This window comes from Artibeus jamaicensis, unplaced genomic scaffold (assembly GCF_021234435.1).
Source record: "Artibeus jamaicensis isolate MK-2021 breed Jamaican fruit bat unplaced genomic scaffold, CSHL_Jam_final contig_374, whole genome shotgun sequence".
NCBI lineage: Eukaryota > Metazoa > Chordata > Mammalia > Chiroptera > Phyllostomidae > Artibeus > Artibeus jamaicensis.
The window spans coordinates 904,999-926,220 of record NW_026521808.1 but is presented as its reverse complement, the minus strand read 5'-3'; the positions used below and the strand labels follow the sequence as shown (position 1 = coordinate 926,220).

Genomic DNA, 21,222 nt, shown 5'->3' with positions numbered 1-21,222 from the left:
AAAAAAAATGATTTGTGCAGTTTATGGAGAAGGTGCTGTGACTGATCGGATGTGTCAAAACTGGTTTGCAAAGTTTCGAAGTTTTGTGCTGGAGATTTCTTGCCAGATGATGCTCCATGGTTGGGTAGACCAGTTGAAGTTGATAGCAATCAAATCGAGACAGTGATTGAGAACCATCAATGTTATACCATGTGAGAGATAGCCAACATACTCAAAATATCCAGATCAATAACGTTATTGGTGAACATGAAAAATACATCTTTTATTTTATGGAAAAAAATGAACAAACTTCTTGGCCAACCCAATAAAAAATAAAGTTGGACTCTACCTCACACCATACAAAAATTAATTCAGAGTAGCTTAAGGACTTAAATATGAAAGGCAAAACTACAAATCTGTTAGAAGACAATATAGCAGGGAAGGTGGGAGGTGGGAACTGTTTGAGAGAAGGTGAAGGGATTAGTCAAGGAACATATACGAAGGATCCATGGACATGGAGAATGGGGTAGGGATTGACTGTGGGAGTGGGGGTGGGCTGGGCAGAGGGGGAAATAATTGGAACAACTGTAATAGTGTAAGCAATAAAACCTATAAAGAAAGATGACAATATAGGAGACTTCCTTTTGGACTTTGGGGTAGAAAAGGATTTCTTAAATGGACAGCAAAAACACTAACAGAAAAATAATTGCTAAATTTTTAAAAAAAGATTTCATTTATTTATCTTTAGAGGGGAAGGGAAGGAGAGAGGGAGAGAAACATCAGTGTATGGTTGCCTTTCACGCATTCCCTGCTGGGAACTGGCCTGCAACCCAGGTATGTGCCCTGACTGAGAATCGAACTGCGATTGTCTGGTTTGCAAGCCTGTGCTCAATCCACTGAGCTACAACAGCCAGGGCATGATTGCTAAATTTGATTACATTAAATTAAGTACTTCCACTCATCAAAATACATAATATCAAGAGTGAAAATACAATCCTCAAACTGGGAGAAGATATTTTCCATAGCTATAGCCCACAAAACATTATTATACGAATATGTAAAGAATGCTTACTGATTAATAAGGAATAAATGAAACTACAATTCAGGAAAAGGGACAAAATTCATTAACAGGAATTCTATAAAAGAGAAAGAAAAATGACCCATAAATAAAAGAAAAAGATCTTCAATCTCATCAGTTATCAGAGAAATGCAAAGTAAGAAAACAGTAAGATACAATTTCTTATTCATAAGATTGCAAAAAATGAAAAGACTGATGGTACTGCATTTTCTCAAGGATATGGGGTAATGGGAACATTACACTCCAAATGGTAGTAGGAATACGAATTGGTGCAATCACTCTGGGAATCTCTGGCATTGTATAATGAAGTAAAACATGCACTTACTCTTTGACTCAGCAAGTTAACCACAAGGTGTATTCTTTAGAAAAAATTCTTGCATATGGTGTATTATAAGACCTGTAATGATATTTATAGAAGCTTTATTTAGAATAGAAAAAAACCCAGAAACAGTCCAAATGTCCTTCTACAGTTGTTGGTCTGATAAATAGAGCTCTTTTCACACAATAAGATGTTACACGGAATGCCCTGGCTGGTGGGGCTTAGTGGACTGAGTGCCAGCCTGCAAACCAAAGGGTCGCTGGTTTGATTCCCAGTCAGGGCACATGCCTGGGTTGAGGCCAAGTCCCTAGTAGGGGGTACATGAGAGGCATCCATGCACTGATGTTTCTCTCCCTCTCTTTGTCATTCCTTTCCCTTCTCTCTAAAAATAAATAAATACAATAAAACAAAGATGTTACACAGAATGGATGAAAATGTGCTAACTACTAGTGCAAGCATCAACATTGGTGGATCTGAAAACATAAAGCAAATAAAAGAGAAAATCTCAGAAGAATACATAAATATGACAGTTTTTATGAAGTTTAAAAATAGTCAAGGTGCCCTGGCTGGTGTGGCTCAGTGGATTGAGTGCCAGTCTGTGAACCAAAGGGTTACTGGTTCAGTTCTCAGTCAGGTCACATGCCTGGGTTTTGGGCCTGGTCCCCAGTTGGGGGCATATGAGAGCAACCACACATTGATGTTTCTCTACCTCTCTTTCTCCTTCCCTAACCCTTTCTCCAAAAATAAATAAGTAAATAAATAAACAAACAAATAAAATCTTTAAAAAAACAGACAAGGCTATTGTGTTGGAACACAGGTCAGAGGTTACATTAAGGGTGAGGAGGACGATGAATTTGTTTACTTTGTGGTAATGCTTAGGGCTGAAGGCTAATTATGATCTGTGTTCTTTTCTGTAGGTGCATTATCTTTCAAAAAAGAAGTTACATAAATTGGGGGCATCAATCCTAGGGATACCTCAATAATTTAAAAATCACAGGAAAAATTAAATATATATTGCCAAATATAATAGGCAAAAATATAAAGAAAACCAAGGAAATAACACAATGTTCAGAAAAGTAGGAGGAGGGAGGGTTGTGAGCTTAGTGTAAATTGGTACAACCATTATGGGGAACAACATAAAAAACATAAAATGGTCATAGCCTATAACATAATGATTCCACATTCAGCAAATTAAGGAACTTGGACAAGATTTTTAAAAAATATATTTTATTGATTATGCCATTACAGTTGTTCTATCCCCCCTTCATTCCCCTCCACCCTGCACACCCCCTCTCCCACCATTCCCCACCCTTTAGTTTATGACCACGTGTCTCAAGTTCTTTTTTTTGAGACCTAAAATAAAATATTTTATCAGTACAACCAGCAGAGATAAAAAATAAATCCACAGAATTCAATTTTCATTTTTAAAAGTATTTAACATTCCTAATCATTGTTATAAACTATCTAGATTTTCTTTTTTTAAAATTTTATTTAGTTATTTTTCAAGTACAGTTTTTTGACTATTTCTCCCAATGTGTCTCAAGTTCTTTAGGTTCTATATTTCCCCTACTATTCTTGCCCTCCCCCCTATCTATTTTCTATCTACCATCTATGCTACTTATTTTCTGTACCTTCTCCCTCTTTCTCCTCCTCCCATTCCCCTGTTGCTAACCCTTCATGTGATCTCCATTTCTGTGGTTCCGCTCCTGATCTAGCTGTCCTCTTAGTTTACTTTTGTTTTAGATGCAGTTGTTAATAACTGTGAGTTTGCTGTCCTTTTACTGTTCATATTTTTTTATCTTATTTTTCTTAGATAAGTCCCTTTAACATTTCATATAATAAAGGCTTGGTGATGATGAACTTCTTGAATTTGATCTTATCTGACAAGCACTTTATCTGTCCTTCCATTCTAAATGAAAGCTTTGCTGGATAGAGCAATCTTCATTGTAGGTCTTTGGATTTCATGACTTGGAATACCTCTTTCCAGCCCCTCCTTGCCTGTAAGGTCTCTTTTGAGAAATCCGCTGACAGTCTGATGGGAACTCCTTTGTAGGTGACTGTCCCCTTATCTTTTGCTGCTTCTAGGATTCTCTCTTTCATTTTAATCTTGGCTAATGTAATAATGATGTGCCTTGGTGTGTTCCTTCTTGGTTCCAACTTCTTTGGGACTCTGTGCTTCTTGGATTTCCTGGAAGTCTATTTCCTTTGCCAGATTGGAGAAGTTCTTTTTTATTATTTGTTCAAATAAGTTTTCCACTTGCTCTTTCTCTTCCCCTTCTGGTACCCCTATAATTCGGATGTTGGAGCATTTAAAGATGTCCTGGAGGTTCCTTAGTCTCTCCTCATTTTTTTGAATTAGTGTTTCTTTATCCTTTTCTGTTTGGTCATTTTTTTCTTCCTTCTGGTCCACTCCCTTGATCTGAGTCCCAGTTTCCTTTCCATCACTATTGGTTTCCTGTGCATTTCCCTTCATTTTAATTAGTTTAGCCTTCATTTGTTCCTCTAATTTGTGACTAAAATCAAACAGATCTATGAGCATCCTGATCACCAGTGTTTTGAACTGTGCGTCTGATAGGTTGGCAATTTCTCGTTCGCTTAGATTTATGGGCTCTGGGGCTTTGAGTTCTTCTTGGGCCATGTTTTGGTCTGTTTGAGCCTGTTATGTAGGAGGAGAGGAGCCTTAGGTGTTCACCAGGGCAGGGCCACCCAGGTTGCTGGGTTGTGATGCAGTATGTGGGGGCAGGGTCAGAGGGGGACACTAGCGGTCCCCTCTGCTCCTTCCCGCCACTGGGACCTGTGCGGTCTGTCTCACTGCTCACTCCTTCACATGGTTTATCTGCGCTCGAAAGTGTGACAGCGATCAACCTGCTGCCTTGCGCTCTCAGTGGGTCGGCCTGTTGCTATTCCACACCTGGGATCTGCCCACAGATGGCATGTCTGGGTTGTGCACCTGGGTTGCGCGCCTGGGTTGGTATGGTGGATCTTTCCTGCCCAACCCTGCTCTGCTGCTGGCTCTGCCCCTCTTACCGGTCTGGCTGAACAGTTCTTTATTGTCGGACTTCCGTATAATTCAATTTTCTGTGGTTTGGCTGCGTTTTTGTTGCTAAAACTTTGTTATTTTTGAATTTGGTTGTGCGAGAAGGTACAATGTTTCCACCTATGCCTCCATCTTGGCAGAAGTTTTCCTTGGGCAAGATTTAAAACCTATAAGGAAGGCATGTAAGGATGCTCATCAAATTCTTGTTTGTGTAGCAGAGTCACAAATGCTACTAACACTGAAACTTGGATGTTCAGAAAAAAATGCAGCTCTTCTCTTTTATTGTATTTTATGTCTTCCCAAGCTCCTGCCTGCTGGTTCTTGGGGAAAATTTTGTTTATGTCCAATCCCATTTAAAGCTTCAGTGTAAGGTGATACATTAAACAGTCATTTCAGGTTTGATAAGAATGATGGTCTCCTGATATGTGGGGGTGTGGAACAAAGGATGTGTGGCTTTTACTATTCTTTGGAGTGAAATTGGCCCCCTTGTCTCAGCTTGCAAGCGTGAACTGGAACCCACTGGTGTCCACAGGGATGTTGCTTAGCTTCCTGTCCCTTCCTCCCAACTTGGCCTCTAGGGCAGGCCCGGTCTTTTGGTTTGAGCAATGCTTTCACTAGCATCTGTCAGGCCCCCTGCTTAGCTTTGGTGTAGTCTTTTTAAAGAGATTTTATTTATTTATTTTTAGAGCAAGAAGTAGGGAGGAAGAAAGATGGGGAGGGAAACATCAATGTGTGGTTGCCTCTTGCACGCCCCCTATAGGGGAGCTGGCCTGCATCCCAAGCATGTGCCCCAATGGGGAACTGAACTAATGACTCCTTGGTTCCCAGGCCAGCACTCAGTTCATTGAGCCACACCAGCCAGGACTGGTGTAGTCTTAAACAAGTTCACTTTGCCACAGAACAAGCCACGTGACTGGCAGCTGGCTGGATCTGACCTCCATATCAAATATAATATGACGTCAGTCTTTCTTTCTCTTTATAATTTCCATGCAGTAAATTCCTAATCTCCTGTAGTTTAGCAGCCCAATAAATGACTACTCCATCCTTTCACTTGCTCAGGTCAAAAGCCTTGGAGGCAACCCTGGAGCCTCACTCTTCCCTATACCTCATGTACCCCATAAGCAAATTTTGCTGGCTCTCTTCACAATATCTTCAGAATCTGACACTTCCTGGAATTCTGTTGCTTCCCACCTGAGTCCAAACAAAATCACCTCTCATTTGCTTTTGGAAAACATCCCTGATGGTCTCCCTGCTTCTTTCCTCACCCCCCTACATTCTCAACATGGCAGCTAAGATGACCCTTTAAAAACAGCTATTAAATTATATCCCTTCTCTGCTCTAAACCTTCTATTGGTTCCGTTATTATCCCCAAGAAGAGCCCAAATTCTCTCAATGGCCCGCAAGGCCCTATACTGCCCTTTGTTGACTCTGGTTTCTTTGCTGCTACTTGAACATAACAGGAGTGCTATTGTCCCAGCACCTGTTCCCTGCTGCATATTCTGCCTGGAACACCTATTGTTGCTGTTAGAATAATCTGAATTCTTCCACTAGCACAGGTGCTTCACTAGAACCAGGATTAATATGTTTACTTACCTGCCCAGAATAGTGCCTGGCTTATGGTAGGTGTTCAGTAAGTGTCTGCTGAATAAATGACTTCAAATGCAGAACAGCAAAGGGGAAATAAAATTAACAATTTATAAAACTATCACCTGCATTGTATTTCTAATAGTGAAAAAGTAGAACCACCTTAAACACAGTCACACACTGCTGAAGGATGATATTTTTCAGATACATGTCTTTAGGTGGGTACATTGTTATGCAAATGTACACAAACCTAGATGGTATGGCCCACCACACATCTAGGCTATATGGTATAGCCTATTTCCCCTAGGGTTCAAGCCAATAAAGCATGTTACAGTACAAAACAACACAAGATTAAATCAAGCAGAAGATAAAATGATGCAGTCAAGAGACAAGATTATAAGGCTCCTGCTGATATAGTACAACATACTGTTTTACAGAAAACTTTTAAAAATATATATATTATAGATTATGCTATTACAGTTGTCCCATTTTTTTCTCCCTTTTATTTCCCTTGGCCCTGTACCTGCCCTATCACCAGCATTCCCCCACCTTAGTTCATGTCCATGGTTTGTACATATAAAATCTTTGGCTTCTCCATTTCCCATACTATTTTTAACCTTTCCCTGTGTATTTTGTACCTACCATTTATCCTTCTTATTTCCTGTACCTTTTCCCTGATTCTCCCTTCTCCCCTTCACTGCTGATAACCCTCCATGTGATCTTCATTTCTGTGATTCTGTTCCTGTTCTAGTTGTTTGCTTAGTTTGTTTTTGTTTTAGGCTCAATTGTTGATGGTTGTGTTTGTTGTCATTTTACTGTTCATAGTTTTTGATCTTCTTCCATTTCTTAGATAAGTCCCTTTAACATTTCATTTAATAAGGGCTTGGTGATGATGAACTCCTTTAACTTGACCTTGTCTGAGAAGTGCTTTATCTGCCCTGCCATTCTAAATGATAGCTTTGCAGGATAGAGTCATCTTGGATGTAGGTCCTTGCCTTTCATGACTTGGAATACTTTTTTCCATCCCCTTCTTGCCTGTAAGGTCTCTTTTGAGAAATCCGCTGACAGTCTGATGGGAACGCCTTTGTAGGTGACTGTCTCCTTATCTCTTGCTGCTTCTAGAATTCTCTCCTTCATTTTAATCTAGGGTAATGTAATTATGATGTACCTTGGTGTGTGCTTGTTGGGTCCAACTTCTTTGGGACTCTCTGGGCTTTCTGGACTTCCTGGAAGTCTATTTCCTTTGCCAGATTGGGGAAGTTCTCTTTTATTATTTATTCAAATAAGTTTTCTGTTTCTTGCTCTTCCTCTTCTCCTGGCATCCCTGTGCTTTGGATGTTGGAACGTTTAAAGCTCTCGAGGATATTCCTAGGCCTCTCCTCATTTTTGAGAATTCTTGTTTCTTCATTCTGTTCTGATTGCATGCTTCTTTCTTCCTTCTGCTCCAAATCATTGATTTGAGTCCCAGTTTCCTTCCTGTCACTGTTGGTTCCCTGTACATCTTCCTTTATTTCACTTTGCATAGCCTTCATTATTTCCTGTATTTTGCAACCACACTCAACCATTTCTGTGAGCATCCTGATTACCAGTGTTTTGATTTCTGCATCTGAAGGTTGGCTATCCCTTCATCACTTATTTCTATTTCTGGAGCTTTGATTTGTTCCTTTGTTTGAGCCATATTTTCTTTCCTCTTACATTATAAGGGGTGGAGCCTTAGGTATTTGCCAGGGTGGGGCAACCCAGGTTGCTGTGTTGTGGTGCTGTATGTGGGGGAGTGGTCTGAGAGGGAACAATGCTGGTTGCTTGGCTCTTGGCTGGCTTCAGTCACTTCCTTCAATACCCACAATCAAATTGACCCTTCTGGGGCTGATCCTGGATGGGTGGCTTTGTGTATGTACTAGGATCCTGTGGGTCTCTTCAACAAACTCTTCTGTGAGGCCAGGAGTTTCTCTGGCCAACACAACACACACAGAGTTTTTCAGTCAGAAGTTTTGAGGCTTTATTTCTCCTCTCTGGAACCCTCACTGGAACCCTGGGTTGTGTGGCCTATCTCACTCCCCATTTATTTCCCCCAGTTTATCTGCATGCAAACATGAGACTGCCTGGTCCACCACTTACCACCTCACCCACCCTGGTGCTCCAGCTGCTGCCTAGTGGTGAGTCCTCTCCACCCCGGCTGCCCATCTCTGCCCCTCCTGCCAGTCGGGATGAATGTTTCTTCTTTAACTCCTTGGCTGTCAGACTTCCATAGAGTTCGACTTTCTGGAAATTCTTGTTATTTTTTGTTTTTAAAATTTGTTGTCCTTCTTGTGGTTGTGCAAGGAGGCAAAGTGTATCTACCTATGCTTGCATCTTGGATGGAAGTCCCAGAAAACTTTTTATAAGTAGAAATAGTACACTCAAAAGTAATGATATAAAGAAACCACATCCATCCAGACTGAGCTGATAAGATGGTGGGTTATCTGAGAGTCCATCAAAGTGGCTAACATTGTTTGACTGCCTTGGAGATCCCCAGAGATTCTGCCCTACCCAACCTATAGGCCCACACAAGCTGCTTTTTGCATGAATAGCTGGTCTTGGCTCCTGCTGCACAACTTCCTAAATCTTCTCAAACAAGCAACAGCTGGCCTCAGTGAGCCCCAGGTCAGTCATCTGAGAATCCTCAAGCCCAGCACCAGTAGCAGACATCTCAGATTGCTTTACAGCTCAGTCAGGGCAGCCCTGGCAAAACACAGGTGGGGGCTGACCTTGGTCTGTACCACCCAGGAAATCCCATGGTCAGAGCATCCAGTGGACAGCTACAGACCACATCGGAACACCACCACCCTGCCCCTGCACCGCTGATCCTCCACAGAGGGCAGAGGTGAGTGGTCAATGGTCACAGACCATCCTTGCAGCTGGCTGGCCTGGGTAAATCCCTCCTATTGATCTGCCAACAGCAACCAAGGCTCAACTATAAGAGGGAGGGTGTACTCAGCTTACACAGAGGGCACACTTTGAGTACCCAGCTTTGGTGATAGGGGAGGCTGTGCCACTGGACCCTATAGGACACCTACTACATTTGGCCACACCACCAAGACAGGGAGCCAAAGTAGCTCTACCTAATACATAGAAACAAACACAAGGAGGCTGTCAAAAATGAGGAGACAAAGAAACATGGCCCAAATGAAAGGACAGATCAAAACTCCAGAAAAAGAACTAAACAAAAGGGAGATAAGCAATCTATCAGACGCAGAGTTCAAAACACTGGTTATGAAGATATTCAAGGATCTTAGTGAGGACCTCAGCATGAAAAGATCCAGTCAGAAATGCAGGATACACTAATTGAAATAGAGAACAATTTACAGGGATACAACAGTACAGTGGATGAAGCTGAGAATCAATGAATGATTTGGTACATAAGGAAGTAAAAAATAACCAATGAGAACAAAAAGAAGAGAAAGAACTCCAAAAAATGAGGATAGTATAGGCAGCTTCTGGGACAACTTTGAGAGGTCTAATATTCGAATCACATGGGTGCCGGAAGGAGAAGAGCAAAAACAAGACATTGGAACTCTATTTGAAAAAACAATGAAAGAAAACTTCCCTAATTTAGTGAAGGAAATAGACATGCAAGTCCAGGAAGCACAGAGAGGTCCACTCCAAGGCACATCATATTTAAAATGCCAAAGGTTAAAGATACAGAGAGAATCTTAAAAGCCGCAAGAGAGAAGCAGTTAGTTACCTACAGGGGACTTCCCATAGACTGTCAGTTGATTTCTCCAAAGAAACTTTGCAGGCTAGAAGGGATTGGCAAGAAATATTCAAAGTCATGAAAGGCAGGGACCTACAGCCAAAATTACTTTATGCAGCAAAGGTATTGTTTAGAATTGAAGGGCAGATAAAAAGCTTCCCAGACAAGAATAAAACTAAAGGACTTCATCATTGCAAAACTATTATTATATGAAATGTTAAAGGGACTTATTTGAAAAAAAGAAGAACAGCTCTGGTTGGTGTGGCACAGTGGATTGAGTGCCAGACTGTGAACCAAAGGGTCTCCAGTTTGATTCCCAGTCAGGGCACATGCCTGGGTTGTAGGCCAGGTCCCCAGTACGGGGCATGCGAGAGGCAACCACACATTGATATTTCTCTCCTCTTTCCCCCTTCATTCCCTTCGCTCTTAAAGTAAATAAATAAAATCTTTTAAAAAGAGAAATAGCAGACCACAATTATAAATAATAAAATGGCAAAAATACATATCCATCAAATATTGAATCTAAAAAACAATTTAAGCAAACAAGAAGAACAGAGACAGAATCATGGATACAGAGAGTGTCTTGATGGTTGCCAGATGGGAGTGGGGTGTGGGGAATGGGTGAGGAGGTTAGGGGATTAAGAAGTACAAATAGGTAGTTACAGAATAGCCATGGGGTTGTAAAGTACAGTACAAGAAATGGAGTGGCCAATGAACTGATACACATGACCCATAGATATGAACAATGGTGGGGGGTTGCCTGAGGGAGTATGAGGCATTGGTTGAAGGGGCAAAGAGAAAAATTGGGACAACTGTAATAGCATAATCGATAAAATATAATTTTAAAATGTAATGATAAAATTTATAGTATAGTAAATACCTAATCCAGTAACATGACTGTTTATTATTATTATCAAATATTATGTACTATACATAATGGTATGTACTATACTGTTATATAACTGGCAGCATAGTAAGTTCATTTACACCAGCATCACCACAAACACATGAGTAATGCATTGTACTAGGATGCTAGGACCGCTACCGTTTCACTAGGTGATAGGAACTTTTCAGGTCCATTATAATTTTATGGGCCCACTGTCATATATGCTGTCTGTCACTGACAGAACATTATTATGTGGCAAATTGCTGTAATTAGTATTATATGAGGAGTGGTTAAATGACTTATGCCATACCCACTGCAAAGAATACTATGCAACATTAAAATTATGTAGGCATATATTTACTGACATGGAAATTTGTCCACAATGTCATAGTGAAGAAAAAAGTAAGCTACAAAAGAGCATGCATTGTATGTTATTTGGTAAAAGAAAAAGCATCTATGTGAACAAGTTTCTGCAACTGTGTGTGCATCAGCATTTCTCAATCCCATGTTCGAATTTATATTTTGGAAATTCTGCACATTATGTCCTCTCCCAGAGATTCATATTAGTCTTTAAAGGCTCTTAGAGGTGCTAGAACAAAGAAACAAACAAAATAGAAACAGACTCATAGATACAGAGAACAGACTGACAACTGTCAGACAGGCAGGGAGTTGGAGGCTGGGTGAAAAAGGGGAAGGGATTAAGCCCCACTCCCCAAAAAAACCCTCATAGACACAGAAAAGAGTATGGTGATTACCAGAGGGAAAGGCAGGGGGTGGAGGGAGATAGAAGAGGATAAGAGGGATAAATAGTGATGGAAGGAGATTTGACTTGGGGTAGTGAACCCACACTATAATATGCAGACAATGTATTATAGAATTGCACATCTGAAACCCCTGTAATTTTGTTAACCAGTCACCCCAATAAATACAATAGAAAAGAACCATGCTTAAATTTGTTTAATACAGCATCTCTCAAAACTCAATTGACCACAGAGTGCCTATTGTCTCATGACATTTATTAAAACAGAAGTGTTTCATAGAACAGATTTTGGAAAACTGATAATATTAGCATGGGAAAGTTTGAAAGGAGATACACCACAATCTTAACAATGTTTATTTCTGGGTTCTGTGGTTATGGGTACTCTTTCTTCTTTCTGTATTTTATGAAAGAATTTTGCAACAAGTATACATTACTTTTATAATTAACATTACTTTTATAATTAACACAGTATAATTACAAATTTTGCAACAAGTATATATTACTTTTATAATTTTGCAACAAGTATATATTACTTTTATAATTAACACAGTAATAAGACTATTCCCACTTTTCAATTGCATGTTTTAAAAGAGAAAATAAGGCAACAATAGTTTCAGATTAAGACAATTTAATTTTAACTAATAGATACTTCTTTATTGTAAGCACATTCTCCACTCTCTTGGAATCCATCAAACTGAACTCCATGTTAGCCCAGCTGAATTTTCTACTACTTCATTAGTCTGGTTCACCTACAAGAATACTGGGAAAGAAAGAAAATAATGAGTGCTGAACAAAATTTAAATTCCTATACACTCTTCTGGTTTACAGAAGTTACTTTGTCATTACATCACTTTTTCCAAGATAGGATTTTAGACAACTTCTTGTCTATAAACCACATGATTTTATATGAATAAAATGCTTTGATGACTTGAGAAAAAGAATAAGAATGTGTTTCTGGTACAGTTGGGGTTTGTGGTAGAGGTAGAAGTATGGTCAGATAGTTTCTCTTCTATTTTTTTTAAATCCTCACCCAAGGACATGTTTATTGATTTTTAGAGAGAGAGGAAGGGAGAAAGAGAAAGAGGAAGAGAAACATGATGTGAGAGAGAAACATCTAATGGTTGCTTCTTGGAGGTGCCCCGACCAGGGACAGAATCTGCAACCCTGACTGGGAATCAAACCCGCTACCTTTTGGTTTATGGGGTGATGTTCCAAGCAACTAAGCCACACAGGGCAGGGCTTTGCTTTTGCTTTTAAGGAATCTTTTAAAAAATGTACTATTCAAACAATACAGTTTGTTGTGGGAAGATTAGAAAGTGCAGATAGACAGAAATAAACATGAAATTAAATAACAACAATAGTAATAATTAAAACCAACAATTCACTACCACAAGGAGATAACCAATGTCTAATATTTTGGTAAAGTCCTTAAAGGCTTTTCTCCCATACATATAGTTTTTTAAAAAGATTTTATTTATTTATTTTTAGAGAGGAAGGGAAGGAGAGAAGGAGAGAAACATCAATATATGGTTGCCTCTCATGTGTCCCCTGCTGGGAACTGGCCTGCAACCCAGGCATGTGACCTGACTGGGAATCGAACCACGATCGTGTGGTTCGCAGGCCCATGCTCGATCCACTGAGCAACACCAACCAGGGCCCATACATATAGTTTTTAATAACAAATTTGATTAAATTGTATATCCTCTGTTATACTCTGATTTTTTTCCTACTCAACAAGGTTTTATGAGTATGATTCCATGTAATTGTCCTCCTACAATAATGTTTTGGTTAGCATATAGTACTCATTGTATGAAGAATGTTCAATGCTTTCTTTAACCAACCAATGGACATTTATTTTTTCACTATTATAAACAGTATTAAAAATTCTTTATACATGTATCTTTGCATGCTTGGTGGTGCCAGTAAGTCCCCCTGATTGCCACTCGAGTGCCAAGAGGCTTCCATGTTGATTTCCTCAGGTAATCAGCAGCTGGATTAAGCCTTCATTACAGGTATAGCTAATAGTGTATTGGTGAGTACAAAGGATGAATAAAGAGGCACAGAGCAACTATTTGCAATCCTTGCTGTAAAATGCACTAATAAAAAATCAACAAGTATTATTGAGAGTCTATTATGTGCCCAGGGCCAAGTGCCTATTTTTCCTGTGACTTGATGTGCCCTTTGTGACTATAGGCTCAAATCCTCCTTTATTTCTGCAACATTTAAGTATTATACCTTGAAGTATTTTTTTCTGTTATATTATTTTGCTTTTCTTCTACAAAGAAATTGTCTCCTGCATTTATCATTTTTCTTGGTTCTTACTTTCATTAAAATCTTTATTTCTATTTAATAGTGCTGGCTTTTAAAAAATATATGTTATTTATTTATCTTTAGAGGGGAAAAGAAGAAGAGAGGGAGAGAAATATCAATGTATGGTTGCCTCTCGTGGGTTCCCTGCTGGGAACTGGCCTGCAACCCAGGCATGTGCCCTGACTGGGAATTGAACCTCAATCTACTGGTTCGCAGACCCACACTCAATCCACTGAGCTACACCAGCCAGAGCAGTGCTGACTTTTTTGATCCTGTATTTCAAATTTCCTTTTATATTTTTTCATCCAAGTCTTATTTTGTTTTGCTATCTCTGGTCTTCCCTCTTGCCCCTAGTGCCATGATGTTTCTTTCACTGGGCAGTTTGTTCCCAGCAAGGACTTACTGAATTTTCTCCTCAGGTTAAGCCATCTACTTCAAAGAAGGAAGTACTTCTCTTGGCATGTTGCCTACTTTATCTTCACAGAAGCCTTTCTGGATGTTCATTTTAATCAATACTTCCAATGTTTCTCATAGAAATGAAGAACTCAAGGAGGGTTAGCAACAGGGGAGTGGGAGGAGGAGAAGGGGGCAGAAGGTACAGAAAATAAGTAGCATAGATAGTAGATAGAAAATAGAAGGGGGGCAAGAATAGCATGGGAAATATAGAATCTAAAGGACTTGAGACACATGGTCATAAACGAAAGGGGGGTAATGGTGGGGATGGGGGGGTAGGGTGGAGGGGAATGAAAGGGGGAATAGAACAACCGTAACAGCATAATCAATAAAAAAATTAAAAAAAAAAATACTTCCAATGTTTCTGATGCAGCTGGCCTGCTGCCATAATTTGAGTAACAATGACTTAAAAGATACAGAATCAGCCCTGGCTGGTGTGGCTCAGTGGATTGAGTGTGGGCCTGTGAACCAGAGGATTACGGTTCGATTCCAAGCCAGGGCACATGCCTGGGTTGCAGTCCAGTTCCCAGCGGGGGACGCACAGGAGGCAACCATACATTGATATTTCTCTCCCTCTTTCCTTCCCTTCTTCCCCTCTAAAGATAAATAAATAAAATCTTTAAAAAAATACAGAATCAGATATATCTTGACTTGAGTCCTGGCTTCTTCAGTTAGGAAACGCATTCTTCCTCTGTGTTTGGGAAGAAGGAACAGGATTGGTGAACACATACCCAGTCTCTTGTCAGCCTTTTTTACTGATCCCCTGATATCTGTTCCACTCTCCCTTCCACACATAGAACACAGTCATGCTGTAGTGCACACAGAAACATGACACTGGGATGGGAGAAACATGACACCAAGATCCCCCCCTGGAAATGGCCTTGCTGCTGAGACTGCTGTCAACACACAGCCTCTAGCTGTTAGCAATTTTAGGGTTTGCCTCAGCTGTCAAGAGCTGCCTGTACTTCCCACATCCATTAATGAATCAAGGCATGGTTATAAAAGTCCAGCTATTTCACCTGGACCTTTATAATGTGGGGACAGCTCTGATGGGGTCAACCAAGGCTTTGTTGAACTTGCAAGCCAGTTTCATTTCTCCTTTTCTTCCCCCACCCTCCACAGGCATTGATCACTGACAATACCATGCATACCAAACTTGTATCTCACTATCTGCTTCCAGAACACCTGGCTTGTTGCACAACATTTCTCCAAGATTCAAATCCATTCCTTACTCTGTTCAGCTCAAAATCCAGAGCATTTGGGTGATGTTTGCATCTCTCAAACCTGGGTCTGGCTTTTCTTAGTTAAGTGACCTATGAACTGAAACATGCTATCTACCCTGATCTCCACAACCCATACATGATGGTTGCCACAGGAAGAGGATAACCACCATAAACATTACCATGTGGAAAGAGGAAGAATGGAAGACACACAGCAGTCACTGCTCTGCAATTATCCTGGAATCCTGCTGGGCAGGCATTGATCAGGCAAGGATCTTGCTTTATAGGAGGAGTTCCCTGGGCCATTGCCTATCTGCTAGGAGGCCCTTTCTGTCCATTATTCTCTATGACTGCATCTGAAGCCAGTGTTGGGGAGCATGCCCTCCTAGGAGCCTTCAAACCTGTGTCCAAATAACTGTTTAAGACTCAAACAGTGACTCGCTCATTTTGTTTTGGTTTATGGTTTCTTTGGCAGTAAGCTTCTCTTAAAAACTTCTGACTTCTATTTGACTCCAATCAGTTCTGTGTACCAGTAACTATACCTAAGGTTGTTTCCTAGACACAATTCTTGATCCTGTGACCATTTTGAGGTTCTTAGTAGTCTTGGGGGAGACACCACACTCTTCATCTAATCTTTGCTCTCAACTACTTTATTACATTGCAAAGTTTGAACAGTCCTTTACTACACAAAACCTTCTTTAATTCCATCACCTACTTTTATAGGTTTCCCCACTTGAAGTGTCTCCCACTATAGCACTGACCACCAGTGTGTAATTATTGCTCTGTCTCTCTAGCAACCAGGACAGAGACAGTCAGATACTGTCTCTTGGGAAGTACCAACTGAATTAATAAAATTTATGCTTTTCTAGCTATACTTAAATATATCATCAACTATTTCAGGAATCTCTTTGGCTTCATGTGATTTATTTAGATCAGCTATTTTCAACCTTTTCTATCTCATGGCACACATAAAGTAATTGCTAAAATTCTGTGGCACACCAAAATATATTTTTTGCCTTTTTGACCAAAATTTAAGTATAATTTTGATTCATTCACACCAGATGGCTGTTGTGTTAGCTATTGTCATATTTTATTTGACAATCTAGGGAAAAGGAGGTCAGTACCCTGACTAAACAGTCAGGTATTCTATGTTTAAAAATTTGGTTTGAGGACTCCCAGCTCCACACTAGGACCCACAGCTCAGGGTTCCAGTGCCAGGAAGATAAGTCCCCACAACTTCTGGCTTCAAACACCAGTGGGGATTGAGTCAGTGTAAGGAAATTCTGCAGTCCCAAGCTGCTCCTCTTAAAGAACCCACACATGGACTTACTCAGACTCAGTCCTTCTGAGCTCCAGCACCAGGGTAGCAGTTTGACAGGCACCAGTGACATACTGGGAAAAACAAGTGTCTGGCATCAAAGTGAGCAGAGGCCATTGTCCCTTTTCTGAACCCTTTCCACAGAGCCACAGAGCTCTGGTGCCATACCTGAGATTCCATCAACCTGGCTTACACTGTATGCCCTACCCTGTAGATCCCAGAGACTCTGTCCCACTCAACCTACTGGCTCACCCAAGCTTTTAACAGTGGATTTTCCATATGAATGGCTTGTTTTAGCTCATGCTCACAACTTCCTAAATCTTCTCAAACAAGCAACAGCCAACTTCAGTGAGCCCCTAGTCCCTGTGCTTCTTGCTAAGTGGCCCCTGGCCTGGCACTAGCAGCAGCCAGCCTAGATTCACAGCTTGGCTTCACCTAAGAATCTTCAAGCCCAGCACCAGTAGCAGACATCTCAGATTGCTTTATAGCTCAGTCAGGGCAGCCCTGGCAAAACACAGGTGGGGGCTGACCTTGGTCTGTACCACCCAGGAAATCCCATGGTCAGAGCATCCAGTGGACAGCTACAGACCACATCGGAACACCACCACCCTGCCCCTGCACCGCTGATCCTCCACAGAGGGCAGAGGTGAGTGGTCAATGGTCACAGACCATCCTTGCAGCTGGCTGGCCTGGGTAAATCCCTCCTATTGATCTGCCAACAGCAACCAAGGCTCAACTATAAGAGGAGGGTGTACTCAGCTTACACAGAGGGCACACTTTGAGTACCCAGCTTTGGTGATAGGGGAGGCTGTGCCACTGGACCCTATAGGACACCTACTACATTTGGCCACACCACCAAGACAGGGAGCCAAAGTAGCTCTACCTAATACATAGAAACAAACACAAGGAGGCTGTCAAAAATGAGGAGACAAAGAAACATGGCCCAAATGAAAGGACAGATCAAAACTCCAGAAAAAGAACTAAACAAAAGGGAGATAAGCAATCTATCAGACGCAGAGTTCAAAACACTGGTTATGAAGATATTCAAGGATCTTAGTGAGGACCTCAGCATGAAAAGATCCAGTCAGAAATGCAGGATACACTAATTGAAATAGAGAACAATTTACAGGGATACAACAGTACAGTGGATGAAGCTGAGAATCAATGAATGATTTGGTACATAAGGAAGTAAAAAATAACCAATGAGAACAAAAAGAAGAGAAAGAACTCCAAAAAATGAGGATAGTATAGGCAGCTTCTGGGACAACTTTGAGAGGTCTAATATTCGAATCACATGGGTGCCAGAAGGAGAAGAGCAAAAACAAGACATTGGAACTCTATTTGAAAAAACAATGAAAGAAAACTTCCCTAATTTAGTGAAGGAAATAGACATGCAAGTCCAGGAAGCACAGAGAGGTCCACTCCAAGACATATCATATTTAAAATGCCAAAGGTTAAAGATACAGAGAGAATCTTAAAAGCCGCAAGAGAGAAGCAGTTAGTTACCTACAGGGGACTTCCCATAGACTGTCAGTTGATTTCTCCAAAGAAACTTTGCAGGCTAGAAGGGATTGGCAAGAAATATTCAAAGTCATGAAAGGCAGGGACCTACAGCCAAAATTACTTTATGCAGCAAAGGTATTGTTTAGAATTGAAGGGCAAATAAAAAGCTTCCCAGACAAGAAAAAAAAAACTGAAGGGCCTTATTATATGAAATGTTAAAGGGAGTTATTTAAGAAAAAGAAGACAAAAACCATGAGCAATAAAATGGCAAAAAGTTCATATCCATCAAAAATTGAATCTAAAAAACAAAGCAAATAAGAATAGAGACAGAATCATGGATAAGGAGCGTGTTTTGATGGTTGCCAGATGGGATGGGGGTAGGCAGAAGGGGAGGAAGAGGTGAGGGGATTAAGAAGTACAAAAAGGCAGTTACAGAATAGCCATGCAGATGTAAAGTACAGTATAGGAATGGAGTAGCCAAAGAACCTATATACATGACCCATTGACATGAACAAACTGAGGGGATTGTCTGAGGGAGAGGTGGGTGCAGTGTGGAGGAGGGCAAAGGGGTAAAAATTGAGACAACTTGTAACAGCATAATCGATAAAATATAATTAAAAAATAAAATAATTGTTTTGGCACACCAATTGAAAACTGCAAATGTAGATAAATAGTTTGGTAAATTTTCAGGCAATTGGTAAAACAGTTAATTATGTATTTTTAATACATAACTAATAAATATATAAAACCAAAGGAAAGGAAAGTTAGGACTTAATGAAGTTAGTAAAAAAAAATGAGCAGTTGCAAATACTGGTTATTAAGTGTTGCCTGTAAGTCATTAGTAATGGACAAAGCAGGTTGGAGGAAAGAAAAAAAAGTAGAGATGTTTTAAAAGATGGTTGAATGGCGTTTCAGAGTTTTGGTCCCAGACTCACTTTCCTTAAAATTTTCCCTAATTACTGTTGTGCAGGCTTGTGTGGAACCTGATTTTTCGTCTGTTCCTCAGGTTCCCTCTCTTCTCCCCTTTACTCATCCTACAACAACTTACGTGAGGCAGCAGAGGATCCCCATTAGTGCTGTGCTGACAACAAAAGCAAAAATGGCTGCTGGAGGTATGGAAATTTTGATGAGATCCCATAAGTAATCTCTGAAGTTACTCTGCCAGGACCTGTGGTTTTCTGTAGAAAGAGCATAGAGTTTCATTAAGGAGAGGTCAAATAAATGATGAGGCTGGGATTTCAATCTTGGTTCAAGTTCAAATAGTTGTCCTAGATTATAATGCTCTTACAGTTGCCCAGAGTCTGTATTCTTATGTACTCTGTTGTGCTTCCTCTAAAATGTTCAAGGGGTACATATTAAAAAAAAGATATCCTCAGATGGATATAATCTTTGCCTTCTCATGAGTCAAATAAGAGCAATAAGCCCTGCTCTAGATAACTTAAGGGCTAATTTGAGGTCTTGGTGAATAAATGGGGTACTTTGTGAAGGGAATTTAAGGGGAAAAAAGGGGAGGGATTTGGAGGAACAAGTATGAAGGACACAGGGATGAGGACTGGGGGGAGGAAATGGGAGGAAGGTGGGGAGCATGGGGCGGGGGGGGCTGGGATGGGCGAAATAGACAAAAAACTGTACTTAAAAAATAACTAAATAAAAAATTTTTAAAATGGGGTACTTTGTGAAAGAGGAACATAAATTAATAATTAATGTGTTGTCGGAGTATGTTTGGGAGTTCTGCTGGAGACTGAAGGTAGTGAGTGTTTCATGAAGAGAAAGGAGAAGGCCACCAGCCCCAGGAGCATCCTGAGTGGGAAGGTGCCAGGGCAACTGGCTGAAGGAACTTTAGAGGGAGTCTGTTGATTAAGGTAAGGCTAAAGATATTGGTTGTTTTCTTTAGGAAGTGGGGAAGGAAGGAGTGGGTACTGTGATTTAACCCTAAGGAGAGAGGCAGGGAAAACAAAAGTGTCTCTGGTGTGGTGTCAAGAGGGTTCACCACTCACCAGCAAGGCAGTTTCCAGAGCTGGACCTCTGGAAAGGATCTGAGCAGCAAATGTGCATATTGGAAGCTGGGCTTTGGGAGCACCTAAGCCGGATCAGTGGGTCACCAGGTTTCCCTTAAATTCACTTCCTTTATCAAATGTTCCCTGAGTGCTCCACCAAAACAACTTTAATTATCTTTTTGTCTTTGGGGAGCATTTGTTATACTCCATGGGAAGTTGGCATCTATGGCTTTGGTGGTCCACCTGTGAACTTGCAATTCATGTCATTTAGCAAAGGGCTCAGTGCACAGTGGATAGGTTAGTACTTGTTGAACTAAACTGAACCAAACCCTAATCATTTGCTCTCCTGTGAACATTATTTTTAAATACAAAATCAGTTTTTCCTGACCAGAGACATGCATGCTATCTCTTTGGAAGGTAGGAACATTTATTCTGACAGCCAACACACCCCTTGAGCGAGGTTTCAATCCTGCTTTGTCTTGTATTCCAAAGGCAGATGAAGGTAACACAGAGGAAACTATAGTTTCCAATAAGAGGCAAGTCAGAGAGCATAGCAGAAATGCAATGCTCAGCAGTTTCTGGGGTTCCATGGGTTCCCCTGAGGGCCACTCAGCTGTACTTGCTCAGCCAAAGGGAGATGGATTTTTTCTTGGCTCTTTCCAAGGCAGCTTTGTCTGAAAAGTTAGAAAATGGTGGGTTAGTTTTTACAGCAAGATGCTTCTTACCTGTCACGAACACAAGAATAATTCACTAGGTGACAATATAGAACCCTGAACACGGTCAGTTTCTGAAGTAAAATGCACCCACCCTCCCCAAAACAAAACAACACAAAACAAAAATTTACTATGCTCTATCAGTCAGACAGCTGACATTGCTTTCTAAAGCACATCCCATTTCAGACTTCCCTATCTCAGTTAATGGAAATAATTTCAGTTGTTCAATCCAAAACATGTGGTGTCGTTTTTGACTCTTTTTTTTTTTTACTCCTACATCTTACCTTTCAGAAAGGCCTGGTCTACTTTATCTACAAAGTATACTCATAACC

The 21,222-nt window shown here is 40.6% G+C and overlaps 1 protein-coding gene across 1 annotated transcript; it reads right to left on the bottom strand.

Moving 5' to 3' along the window:
* Positions 1-12,085: 12,085 nt before the first annotated feature.
* Positions 12,086-20,767, bottom strand: SMIM9 (small integral membrane protein 9). Its single transcript, XM_037150658.2, has 3 exons — positions 20,626-20,767; positions 19,229-19,358; positions 12,086-12,136 (listed from the first exon to the last, which is right to left on the bottom strand). The coding sequence occupies exons 1-3, from the start codon at positions 20,765-20,767 to the stop codon at positions 12,112-12,114; spliced, it is 297 nt and encodes a 98-aa protein (XP_037006553.2). The 3' UTR covers positions 12,086-12,111.
* Between the last annotated feature and the right edge of the window lie 455 nt (positions 20,768-21,222).

Excerpts from the sequence above, each read along its gene's own strand:
- SMIM9 (XM_037150658.2), bottom strand. The coding sequence starts at position 20,767 with ATGGAACCCCAGAAACTGCTGAGCATTGCATTTCTGCTATGCTCTCTG. Across the intron at positions 19,359-20,625 it reads ATTGAAACCTCGCTCAAGGG|AAAACCACAGGTCCTGGCAG; the intron begins GTGTGTTGGCTG and ends CTCTTTCTACAG. Across the intron at positions 12,137-19,228 it reads GGGATCCTCTGCTGCCTCAC|TATTCTTGTAGGTGAACCAG; the intron begins GTAAGTTGTTGT and ends TTTCTTTCCCAG.